Below are 12,153 nucleotides of genomic sequence, written 5' to 3'. Positions count from 1 at the left end.
TGACCCTGGACTTGCAACCTCCAGAACTGTGAGAAATTTCTGTTGAGTCTAAGCTACCCAGGCTGTGGTGTTTCATTTTGGAAGTTCTGCTGAACGAAGACACCAGGTCTCAGTTTTTCAAAGTTCCTCAGGTGACTCCAGTGTCCACGTGGCTGGGAACCACTGGTCTAGATTGTGAGTGGCTGTTCCAGGACCTGTAGTGTAGGGCCTTAGCACGTGCCAGCCATTAATCATTGTTGGCAAAGCAGTGGATCGGCTGTGTGAGAACCTGGTCGTGGACTTGCAAGAAGCCGTCACTGATGGTAAAAGGCTGGGTCCGTCCTTTCCCAGGAGGACTCCTGTTCCCCATGGAGCCCCCTTCGAACTTCACAGTTAAGTGGGTGGCATCTTTCACCCTCCTGCTACAGCCAGCTGCAGGATGAAACAGCTCGTGAGCAGCTCTGCCTGTGCTGGTCTGATTTCTACCCTGCAAGTCCTTTGCTCATGGACCTTGTTGAGCAAACTGGCTCTTGGGACAGAAAACAACACTTTGGGGGAATAACATGAATCCTACAAGCTGCCTGTTTACTTCCCAGGGGAAGCTCTACCCCATTGGAGTTGCCTGATAGACCCTGAGGGGTCTTGCCACACCCTTGGTTTCTAGGAGAAGCCTTGGGAAGAGGGCCTTTGGGAAGTGGAACCTTTGGGAAGAAGACACATGTTAGTGGTTCATTTTCTGCCAGCAAGTTCTTGGGGGGAAAAATGGCACAATTTTGAGAGATACTTCCAGCATCTCAGCAGGACTGACAGGAAGCCCTGCCAGGGCCAAGGCCGAAGATCCCGCCCCCATGTTTCCCCATCACCTTCCCCATAGCAGAACCTACAGCTTTCTTCCTCTTTCTGGAAGAGTTTTTTCCCAGGCTGTAGTGCAAGTGCTGCTTCAAACCAACCATGAGATTTCCTGAGATACCCTTACTAATTATGCCAATCTGCCACTTTCCTTGGAGATGGATCTATTTGTAACGAACTAGTTCAAATACACAGAACATAAATACCTGGGTGACCACACTCAACATTAATAAATGTTATGGTGTCTGCTTGATTTTGTTGTGTCTTTGATAAGAAACGATGAACCTCTGGGCCATCTCGTGTCACTCTCAGGGTGGCCAGCTGTCTTATGTGGCCTTCGAGAGCAAGTTCTCCTAGCCAACAAGATGCAAAAGGCCTTTGATGACCTCGCCTTGGTCATTGTTGGGGACTCTAGCACTGGGAAGACCCTCAAAGGAACCTCTTAGAGGAGAGGCTCCATCTGGTCCGGGTGAACTGTATTTCTAGGAAGTTAAGGCAGTTGAAGTACGCCCCACCCCAGACCAAGGTGAGGGGCCACTAGTTCCTTGCTGCTGCCTCCACTCTTGCTCCTCCTTAGGAAGGGTCCCAGTTTGGGGGAGATGACTAAAGAGGTACTATAGAAAGCAAAGTAAGGATGGATAGACTCTCCTAGAGCCATTTGATATCATTTCAGCTTTGTGAAAGGCCTTAGGTTTTAGATTTTGAAGTTATTGTCAGTAAAACACCCAGTCATGTTCTTTTTTTTTTTTTTTTTTTTTTTTGTCTTTTTAGGACCATACCCATGGCATATGGAGGTTTCCAAACTCGGGTTCAAATCGGAGCTGTAGCCACCAGCCACAGCCACAGCCACAGCCATGTAGGATCCAGGCCACATCTGCGACCTACACCACAGCTCACAGCAATGCCGGATCCTTAACTCACTGAGTGAGGCCAGGGATCCAGCCCTCATCCTCATGGATGCCAGCCAGATTCGTTTCTGCTGAGCCACGACGGGAGCTCCCTCCGTTGTGTGCTTGTGTTGAGTGTTAAGGATGACAAATGCAAATAGGTAAAATATACCACAAGTTTGATGATATTTTCATTTTCTAAGACCCTTACCAATGGCATGTGGAGATAGGCCTTGGTAGACCGCTCGGCTGTCCTGTCCAACAATGCAAACTGGAAAAGACAGGATGGAAGCTAACTGTAACCCCCCGCCCCCCGCCATTCCAGGTATTAAAACATCCAGATTTAGGGGCTGAAGAAACTGAATATAAATGCTAAGGAGAGGCCAATATCTGAGTTCTTCCTGCCCCCTTCCACATCTTTATAGGGGGCTTGAGAAGATGCAGGGAAACCAGGCCTGGAGGCTCAAGTCTGAGCTTTGGGTGTTTCTGAGATTAGTCTGCCCAGATCACTAGGCTAGAAATGACAGAATTTCAGAATGGGTACTCATTTCAGAATTAAAGATCATTGGAGTTTCTATCGTGACTCAGTGCTATCAAACCCCACTAGTATCCATGAGGATTTGGGTTCAATCCCTGGCCTCTCTCAGTTGGTTAAAGATCCGGCGTTGCCGTGAGCTGGGGTGTAGGCTGGCAGCTGCAGCTCCGATTCAACCCCTAGCCTGGGAACTTCCATATGCTGCCGCGGCAGCCCTAAAAAGCCAAAGATAAAAGAATTAAAGATCGTGACAGTTCCAGAAGGGCCCTTAGGATGGTTTCGGCAATGTGAGAGTGACTGCAGGTGCAGCAGGGCAAAGTGGTCGGTATCTCTCTCCTCACCATATTGTGATCCCCTTGGAGGTGGATTTCACAAGTCTATTCCCTGAGTTCCCTGATTTAAACCTAGACAGTATCCTCAACACGCTGAGAAAATTACTGCAGATGCTGTAAAGTCACAATTGAAAAAATCTTAAGAGTGGCCCCTGCAGGGTCTCTCTGCTGTCAAAAAATAAGACAGCCTCTTAGAGGGGACTGTCTCAGCTAGAGGAAAGGATGAGCCTCTCCTGGGTTCTTTAGGCTCCTACTTTCATTGTCAGCTTTAATAGCGAGGCAACTATTATTGCTATATAAAATCCATAAGATAAATTTTAATTTTTTTAATATTCTCATTGTAGTTGCTCTACAATCATAAAATAATTTTTTATTTGTTGTTTTTAAAACCTCTCAGCAAGGGAAGAGGAAGTTTAAAAAAAAAGACCCAGAAGGCAGAAATGGGAAGCAACTTAAACTCCTCTATCTCACGTCCCCTTCACACAGCACCAAGGATGCTTCCAAAGATATAAAAATATTCAAGTATTCAAGAGGTCCAAGACTATTGTAGATTCATTTCCTACAGAGAGAAGCCTTGTTTTCTAGGACTGAGGGAATAATTAAGTATAAGCCCACAAGAAAACTTAAATGAACTTTTTAAAGCAGAAACAGAATGACTCTCATTTTCTAAGCAATGCAGTAAAAAAAAATTTTTATAGGAGCAAAGTTTGTTGACCAGCTTGACCGGTTGAGCAACTCTTGGCTCAAAGAGGAAATAATAACAACTGCCATGACAAACTATTTTGAAATCATCAAATAAGGATATTCTATATAAAAATTATGGGATATAACCAAAGCTGCACTTAAAGGAAAACTCATAGTTTTAAATGCTTTTATTGTTAAACAATAAAGACTAGAAATAAAATACACTGATATTTATTGGAAGTTTATTTTGTATGGAGCCTTCATTTGAATATATTTCATTAATCTTTATAGTATTTATGAGTTGGGCACTATTTTTTGCCCTTATCTTTTCAAAATGCTCAGAAGCATAACAGCATATCCATGCAATGTTCTGCCTGCTTAGTTTTCAAGAGCTATTTTACATCTCTCTCTCCCTCTCTCTCTCTCTCTTTTTTTTTTTTTTTTTTTTTTTTTTTTTGGTGTTTTTAGGGCCATACCCACAGCATATGGAAGTTCCCAGGCTGGGGGTCCAATTGGAGCTGTAGCTGCCGGCCTACACCACAGCCACAGCAACCCAGGATTGGAGCCCTGTCTGCGATCTACACCATAGCTCCCGGCAACACTGGATTCTTAACCTACAGAGCAAGGCCAGGGATCAAACCTTTGTCCTCATGGATACTCATCGGGTTCATTACAGCTGAGCCACAGTGGGAATGCCTACATCTCTCTTGATTTAAAGCTACAAACATTTATTAATGTTTAGTCTGTACAGGGCACTTTGTGAGATAAAGAGATGAATTATAGCTGTTCTCTATCTTGTAAAGCTCCAGTCATGCGTGTGACCTGCACCCTCCCCTGCCCTCCCAGTATACACAATCGCATCATAATACGATTGCAGTTAACCCTCCCAGCCAAGGAGACCTGTGTTAAGTGCTAAAAATGATCCCTAAACAAAGCACCAAGGGAGCCCAAGAAAGTAATTCTGACTTGGGAAGGGGCGGGAGTCCAGTGCAGTGCTTGTTGCTGCAATTCAGAGCCTGCCTGCGTCACGAGGATCTTTACAGCCTTGTGGAGGAATCGGCTTTATTATCAGGGCAGTGGGGAACCCGTGGAGGTTCTGAGTTTCTGGATGGATGTTTGTGTAAAGACTCTATTGTTGCCATGTTGTTTTTCCCACTCAGAATAGTTCTCAGATGTGGAACTGCTGCTAAGAGGAGAAATATTGTGGGAGTTTCCACTGTGGCACAGTGGTTTAAAGACCTGGCGTTGTCTCTTGGGTTCAATCCCCAGCCTGGGAACTTCTTCCATATGCCACAGGTGCGACCAGAAATGCCGGGGTCCAGCCCCAGCAGCCAGGAGATGACGAACAGGAGGAGGGGCTACAAACAGGTGCGGAAAGAATTGGAGCCAACTCCCTCAGCAAGTGCTGCAGATGACCCGTTTATTGAAGGGAGAGCATCAGCTTTTATACATTTTACTCTTATGCATGATTATACAAACAACAATATATATTAATTTATTATTCCAAACTATTCTTTTAGTTTTAGATTTTAAATGAAGATTATGTACAAACTGTACTTTTATTCTTAGAAAATAAGTAAATAGCAAGCAGAATAATAGGTATCTAATTTTTGCTTTAACAATGATTTGGCATAAGGTGATAGATATTCTTGCCTAAACTACCTATTGTGCTCCTCTAGCAGGCATGAATAGCCATTGATAGGGAGTGGGGTATTCACACGTGGCTTGCTTTCGAGGTCAGGCTGACCTCAAACCATTAGCAGGTTGTGCGAACATAAACTGTCTTAAATAAACCTTATCTATTATAAAAATCTTTATTAATTATAAAATCTATATATCAAAAAAATCTTGCCAATTATAATAATAATTTCCACCTGCTGGGTCCCAACAGGTAGCATTTATTGTAGAAAAAAATATATCTTGTATAGTATCCACAATTGTTGGGCCATGGGCAACACCCAAACCACCCCCTAATCTATCTCCATGGGGGTGGACCAAAGTCCAACAAAAATCTCCAGGCTTACATGGCAGTTCTGCGTAATATTTACTGTTACTCCTCTGAAGGGAAACTTCCCATTCTTAGGAAAGTTCTTTATGCATGGTTCAATTGTTTTCAACCTATTTAACAAGGGCTTAGGTTTATAAGTAAATAATGGCCCATACTTGGGTGGAAGCTCAGGAATTTGAGAAAGTCCCCATATTATGAGCCAAGAATGACTCACAACACACATAAGCGTCAGACAGAAAAGAAGCGCAAGAATAGAAGAGGAAATCATATTTCAGAAATTTTTACAAAACAGGATCAGCTGGGGGATTCTTCGAAACTGCTTTGCAGCTGCAGTTTCTTCAACCTCTGCTGTAGCTTTGCTTACAGTTAGGCCTCACACAGGATTATTCTTCTTAGCCACTTTGTGGCTCCCAGCACAGAAACAAACCAAAAAAGAGGAGAAATGTTTCAAGCTTCTTAAAACACACTGCCAAATTGCTTTCCAGAAAGTCTGGTCCACTCATGGGGTCTCTCCTGTGTAATGACGTCAGGTGTATAATGATCTGGACAAAGGAAGCTTCTCTCACAGCCAGGGTACTTGTGAGGCTCTTCTCCTGAATTACCCTCTGGGGCTCAGTCAGTCTCTCATAGAGGGGCCCTCCCAGGTTGGAATTCTCAGGGTTCTCTCTCTCTAGAGCAGTTGTGAGGATCTGTAAACTTTGCTAAGTCTGGATTTCCACACTGACTTTCTAAATAATTTTAGTCTTTTTATAAGTTTTTCATTTTTTAATTTTTTTAACAAACACGATTTTTATTTTATTTTCAATGTTTTAATTTTTTTGCTTGTTAGGGCCGCACCTGCAGCATATGGAGATTCCCAGGCCAGGGGTCCAATTGGACTTACCGATGCCAGCCTACACCACAGCCATAGCAATGTGGGATCTGAGCCACTTCTGTGACCTACACCACAGCTCACGGCAACACGGGATCCTTAACCCACTGAGTGAGGCCAGGGGTCAAATAAGCAACCTCATGGTTCCCAGTCAGATTCGTTTCTGCTGAGCCACAAAGGGAACTCCTATTTTTATTTTTTCTAATGATTTTTATTTTTTCCATTATAGCTGGTTTACAGTGTTCTGTCAATTTTCTACTATACAGCAAGATGACCCAGTCACATGTACATATATACATTCTTTTTCTCACATGATCAGGCTCCATCATAAGTGACTAGATATAGTTCCCAGTGCTACTCAGCAAGATCTCATTGCTTATCCATTCCAAAGGCAATAGTTTGCATCTATTAATCCCAAATTCCCAGTCCGTCCCACTCCCTCCTCCTCCCCCTTGGCAACCATAAGTCTGTTCTCCATGTCCATGAGTTTCTTTTCTGTGAAAAGGCTCATTTGTGCCACATATTAGATTCCAGATATAAGTGATAGCATATGATATTTGTCTTTCTCTTTCAGACGTACTTCACCTAGTTTGAGATTTTTTTAATAAAACAGAACCATATAGAATGGCCCCTCTAAAGGAACAATGAATGGATGCAGTGTCCTGGGGTTTTTTCTGTTTTAAAGAAGCTTCCTCAGGGAGTTCCCGTCGTGGCGCAGTGGTTAACAAATCCGACTAGGAACCATGAGGTTGCGGGTTCGGTCCCTGCCCTTGCTCAGTGGGTTAACGATCCGGCGTTGCTGTGAGCTGTGGTGTAGGTTGCAGACGTGGCTCGGATCCCACGTTGCTGTGGCTCTGCCGTAGGCCGGTGGCTGCAGCTGCGATTCGACCCCTAGCCTGGGAACCTCCATATGCCGAGGGAGCAGCCCAAGAAATAGCAAAAAGACAAAAAATAATAATAATAATAATAATAATAAATAAAAATAAAATGTATTTCAAATGAAATGCTATTCAAAGTCACTATTTTGTTTATGATTAGATTTCTTTTTTTTTTTTCTTTTCTTTTTTGGCTACCTGCAGCATATGGAATTCCAAGGCCAGGGATCAAATCTGAGCAGCAGCTGCAGCAACAATGGATCCTTAACCTGCTGCGCCACGGTAGGAACGCCCATCAAAGTCTTAACACTGTAGATTTTATCAAATATCAGTCTGAAAACCAGGCATAGAAAACACTTCCCCCTTGAGTGCAAGGGACTCTGTAAGACCCAGGGCAGGACTGAAAGGAGCTCTAGAGACAATTTGGTAACATGAGAACTAAGAGCAGGAGTAGTAGTTTTTTTTAAATCTTAAATTCAAAATCGGTTTTTTTCTTCTACATAATAGGGAGCCATCAATAGCTGAGGACAAGAAAATATGGTTGGCTTTTTTTTTTTTTTTTTTTTTTTTTTTGCTGTGCCCACAGCATGTGGAAGTTCCAAGCCAAGGATCAAACCTGAGTCACAGCAGTGATGATACAAAGTCATTAACTGCTAGGCCACCAGGGAACTCCCACAGTTGGCTCTTGAACAGAACATTCGAACTGTGTTAGTCCACTTTTATATGGAAATTTTTCAGTAAATACATATTACAGTACTACACAACCTCTGGTTGGTTGAATCCATGGATGCAGAACCACAGGTATGGAAGGCCAGCTGTAAAGTTATACATGAATTTTCCTCTGCACCCCAAATGCTCACAGCATTGTTGAATGACCAACTTGAAAGTAAGATCAGGAGTTCCCATCATGGTGCAGTGGAAACAAATCTGACTAGGAACCATGAGATTGTGGGTTCAATCCCTGGCCTTGCTCAGTGGGTCAAGGATCTGGCTTTGCCGTGAGCTGTGGTGGAGGTCGCAGACGTGCCTCGGATCCTGTGTTGCTGTGGCTGTGTAGGCCGGCAGCTGTAGCTCCCATTGGACCCCTAGCCTGGGAACCTCCTTATGCCAAGGGTGCAGCCCTAAAAAGCAGAAAAAAAAAAAAAAAGTAAAATCAACAGTGGTTTAAAGAGGGCAAACTTACTTCCTTAAGTTAATTTTCAGTAAGATGAGTGGTTGTGTTTTTTTTGGTTTTTTTTTTTGTCTTTTTGCTATTTCTTGGGCCGCTCCCACGGCATATGGAGATTCCCAGGCTAGGGGTCAAATCGCAGCTGCAGCCACCGGCCTACACCAGAGCCACAGCAACAAGGGATCGGAGCCGCGTCTGCAACCTACACCACAGCACACAGCAACGCCGGATTGCTAACCCACTGAGCAAGGGCAGGGACTGAACCCGCAACCTCATGGTTCCTAGTCGGATTCGTTAACCACTGCGCCACGATGGGAACTCCAAGATGAGTGGTTTTTAATCTTTGCCATGGTTTAGAGAAATTGATGAAAGCCATGGATTCACTTCCTGGAAAATACATATACACATGTGGTTTACAGACTCTCCCAATCCATCCATGTGATCCTCTAGAACTGTGTTGATGCTCTTGGCAACACTAGCTGAATTTTTTAATTTTTATTTAAGTCTAGTTGATTCACAATGATGTGTTGGTTTCTGTTACATAGCAAAGTGATTCGGTCATGCATAAACTTTTTCGTATTCTTTTCCATTATGGTTTATCAGAGGATATTGAATATAGTTCCCTGTGCTTGTTGCTTATTCTATATACGATAGTTTACAACACTAGCTAAAATTTTTAGAAATTTTCTTGGGACTCTCATTTCCCAGACCAGGGCTTGAACCTGGGCCACAATGGTGAAAGCCCCAAGTCCTAACCACTAGACTACCAGGGAACTCCCAACACTGCTGAATCTGAGGTGTTCAGTAGCCACCATCCCAGTAAGTTCTGTTGTACAGTGCTACTCTAGAATTTCATGGACTCTAGGTTAAGGACTCCTGCCCCAAATGAACTCTACCCCTAATCAAATTGGTATTTAGTTATAAAAGACCATCTATAAAAGCTACTTGCTCTATCTGAATACAAATAGGCCTCAAAGAAATGGAGGAATAGTATCAGTAATTCTGGATAACTCTGAAAGTCTACCTACCTTTCAGTACCTGTTAATAACCTAGAATCAGAGGGAACTCAACACATGGTTCATCCTTCATTCTTACCACCTCAAGGTATGTGCAGTTTTGCAAACATTCCCATGCCCCACATTCTACGTAATAATCCAAGTGGCTTTTTCAATGCTAAGCCTTCAGGAACTTGTTGCGCATTAGTAACAGCTAATACTGAATTCATATTAAGCACTTGGTATGATTTTAAGCATCCTACAAATGTTAGCCCATTTAGCTGTCCCTCAGGGTTATAAGGTGGATGTAGTATTATCCCCTCGAAATAGATGAGGGAACTGAGGTTTGGGACTTAGTGAGATTAAATAATTTGTCTGAGATGATGTAGTAAATGCAAGAAATGTGGTTATTGGGTTATTAGAATTATTAATAATCATGGTTATTAGAATAATAGCGGTTATTAGAATCTCTTGTCTCCTGAAATATGTCTAGAACATGGAAAAAATTGTCTTAGAGGCCTCTGAGGTCACATGTCTCAACAAGGTTTTCTGAAATGGACCAATACCAGCCTGTGTGCCAGGAAGCTTCTGGGTCTGCACTTGCCACAACAGCTTGTGGTCCTCCTCTCTGGAGTGGAACAAGAAAAAGCAAATTACTCAAAGCTCCTTCCACTCTCTCATTCAAACTCCACCTTCTTCGTCCCCACATCACTTTTCATCATCACAGCAGCCTGAACTTCTGCAACAGACTAAACTGTGATCCTGGGCCAGTGACTTAACTGACACTCTGTAACAAGGGGGTGATAAGAGTTCCCCTTGTAGCACAGCAGAAACGCATCCGACTAAGAACCATGAGGTTGTGGGTTTGATCCTAGGCCTCTCAGTGGGTTAAGGAGTTGCCCTGAGCTGCGGCGGAGGTTGCAGATGCGGCTCCAATCTGGCGTGGCTGTGGCTGTGGTGTAGGCTGGCAGCTACAGCTCTAATTCAAACCCTAGCCTGCGAATCTCCATATGCCGCACGTGTGGCCCTCAAAAGACAAAAAACAAACAAACAAAAACAAGGGAGTGATTATAGCATCTAGTCTCTACACTTTTGCGTAGCGAGGTTTCGGTTGCAAGTAAGCAGACGCTCAGTAAAGGATTACTGTTTGTCACGATTCAATCCCAAGACCCTTCTTCCTTCTGAGCCCACGAGGCTGACTGTCGCAGTAGGGTATGCAGGAGCTGGGCCCACCTGGACCGTGGGTCACCTGCCTCACAGCTGGGTAGCCCTGCCCTCACCAGCACAAAGCCTCTACTGTGCCAGACAGGGCTTCCTTCCATTCGCTCCTCCAAAGAAGGTTCTCGGCTAACTTTGACGAATAACGCTCTTGCCCTTGCAAGGCGGGACAATAAAAGGCACGCCTCGGGCAAGTTTAAAATTGGAAGCCGGTGGTGCATGCTGGGTCCGGGGCGGCCCTGGGACCCGCCTCCCCGCCCCGCCAGCACCTCCAGGGCGCAGGCGCGAGCGCGCCACCAACTGCATCTCCCGGCAGGCCCTGCGGAGACACGGACATGGACGATTCGCTCTTCTCCCGGCGCGGAGCAGGCTGCCCAGGAGACCGTGGCTCTAGTGGCTCTGTCTCCGAGGCTGCCTGGGCGGTGGGGCCCTCTCCTCCAGCTCCGACTGGTGTGGTGGGGACGGCCTTGAAATCCGCTTTGGTTGGGACAGTGATTCTCAAACTTGTCTTTGGCGGAACAATTTCTTGGAGGAGCTGAATAACATAGATTCTAGGGCCCCGCCTACTGAGACACGCACGATCTCGCGCGACTCGGAGGTCTGCACTTCAGTAAGCTTTGAGTGATTTTGACCCCGGTAGCCCGTCAGGCACATTCGGCTTGGGCTTAATCTTCACTAACCGACCTAGCGACCCCGCTCCAGGGGCTTCTGGGATCTTGTGGACTCCTCAGCTGGCTCCGCCTCCCTTCTTCAATTGGCCCCTCTTGTCCCGCCCCTGCAGGCGAATCCTTTCTTCTGATTGGTCACCGGTGAATGTGTGGCGAGACCTGACCCAATGGGCGCTACAGTTCTCGAACGTGACCGGGAAGTTGATCCTGAGCAGGCGCCATTGGCTGTTGACGCCTGACGCGCGCTGAGACTTCCGGCGTGGGAGCAGAGCTCGGAGTCCGGTGTGAGTCTGCGGTGAAGGGAAAAGTTCAGTGCTGAGGTCCAGCGCTGGGGCGGTGTTGGGGGGCGGGCCAGGGGTTGGCGCGGCGGCTTCCCGGGAGCAGCTGAGAACGAGGCACTGGAGCCCGAAGCGCCGGGCTGGAGCCCAGATTTGGAGCCTCGGGCCTCCTCTCCTCCCCCGGTTCTTGCAGACGCCGGCCATCCGTGCCTGGGGCCCGGGGCGCCTTCCTAGGCGGGCGCAGCTGATTTCGGGGCCAAGGCTGACCGGGGACCTGAAGATGGCGTTGGGTCCGGCCTTCCAGGACCGAGAAGGGCTCCTGATAGTGAAACTGGAGGAGGACTGCGCCTGGAGCCAGGAGCTGCCCCCGCCAGACCCACGGCCCAGCCCGGAGGCCTCCCACCTGCGCTTCAGAAGATTCCGCTTCCAAGAGGCCTCTGGGCCCCGGGAAGCCCTCAGCCGGCTCCAGGAGCTTTGCCATGGGTGGCTGCGGCCTGAAATGCGTACCAAGGAGCAGATCCTGGAGCTGCTGGTGCTGGAGCAGTTCCTGACCATCCTGCCCCAGGAGATCCAGAGCAGGGTGCAGGAGCTGCATCCAGAGAGCGGCGAGGAAGCGGTGACTCTTGTGGAAGATATGCAGAAAGAGCTTGGGAGGCTGAGGAAAAAGGTGAGAGAAAGAGCTGTTTTATTTGCGGTTTGTCTGGCCCCGAGGACTGTTTTATTTGCGGTGGTTGCCCCATACGAATTTACTTGGTTTCCCTGAGAAGGCCTTACATGGGCAAGAGGCCTTTTTGTAGTGTGTCGAG

General features: G+C 46.2%; 1 protein-coding gene across 7 annotated transcripts in view; it reads left to right on the top strand.

The window, feature by feature from the left end:
- The window catches only part of ZNF263 (zinc finger protein 263), a 46,511-nt gene that overhangs the window by 28,080 nt on the left and 6,278 nt on the right, over window positions 1-12,153 (top strand). For 3 of the 7 annotated variants that reach the window (XM_013995720.2, XM_021088097.1, XM_013995727.2), the window contains one exon: window positions 11,183-12,014. In XM_013995720.2, the coding sequence (XP_013851174.1) occupies window positions 11,628-12,014 (387 nt within the window). In that variant the 5' untranslated portion in view covers window positions 11,183-11,627. Of the gene's footprint in view, window positions 1-10,660; window positions 11,012-11,182; window positions 12,015-12,153 lie in introns of those variants that run through there. The other 4 variants (XM_021088099.1, XM_021088098.1, XM_013995723.2 and 1 more) reach the window with 4 other exon arrangements.

The sequence above is a fragment of the Sus scrofa genome, chromosome 3, assembly GCF_000003025.6.
Source record: "Sus scrofa isolate TJ Tabasco breed Duroc chromosome 3, Sscrofa11.1, whole genome shotgun sequence".
In the NCBI taxonomy this organism is placed as follows: Eukaryota; Metazoa; Chordata; class Mammalia; order Artiodactyla; family Suidae; genus Sus; species Sus scrofa.
Note: the sequence above shows the minus strand (reverse complement) of the source record. Positions and strands in the feature narration are given on the sequence as shown.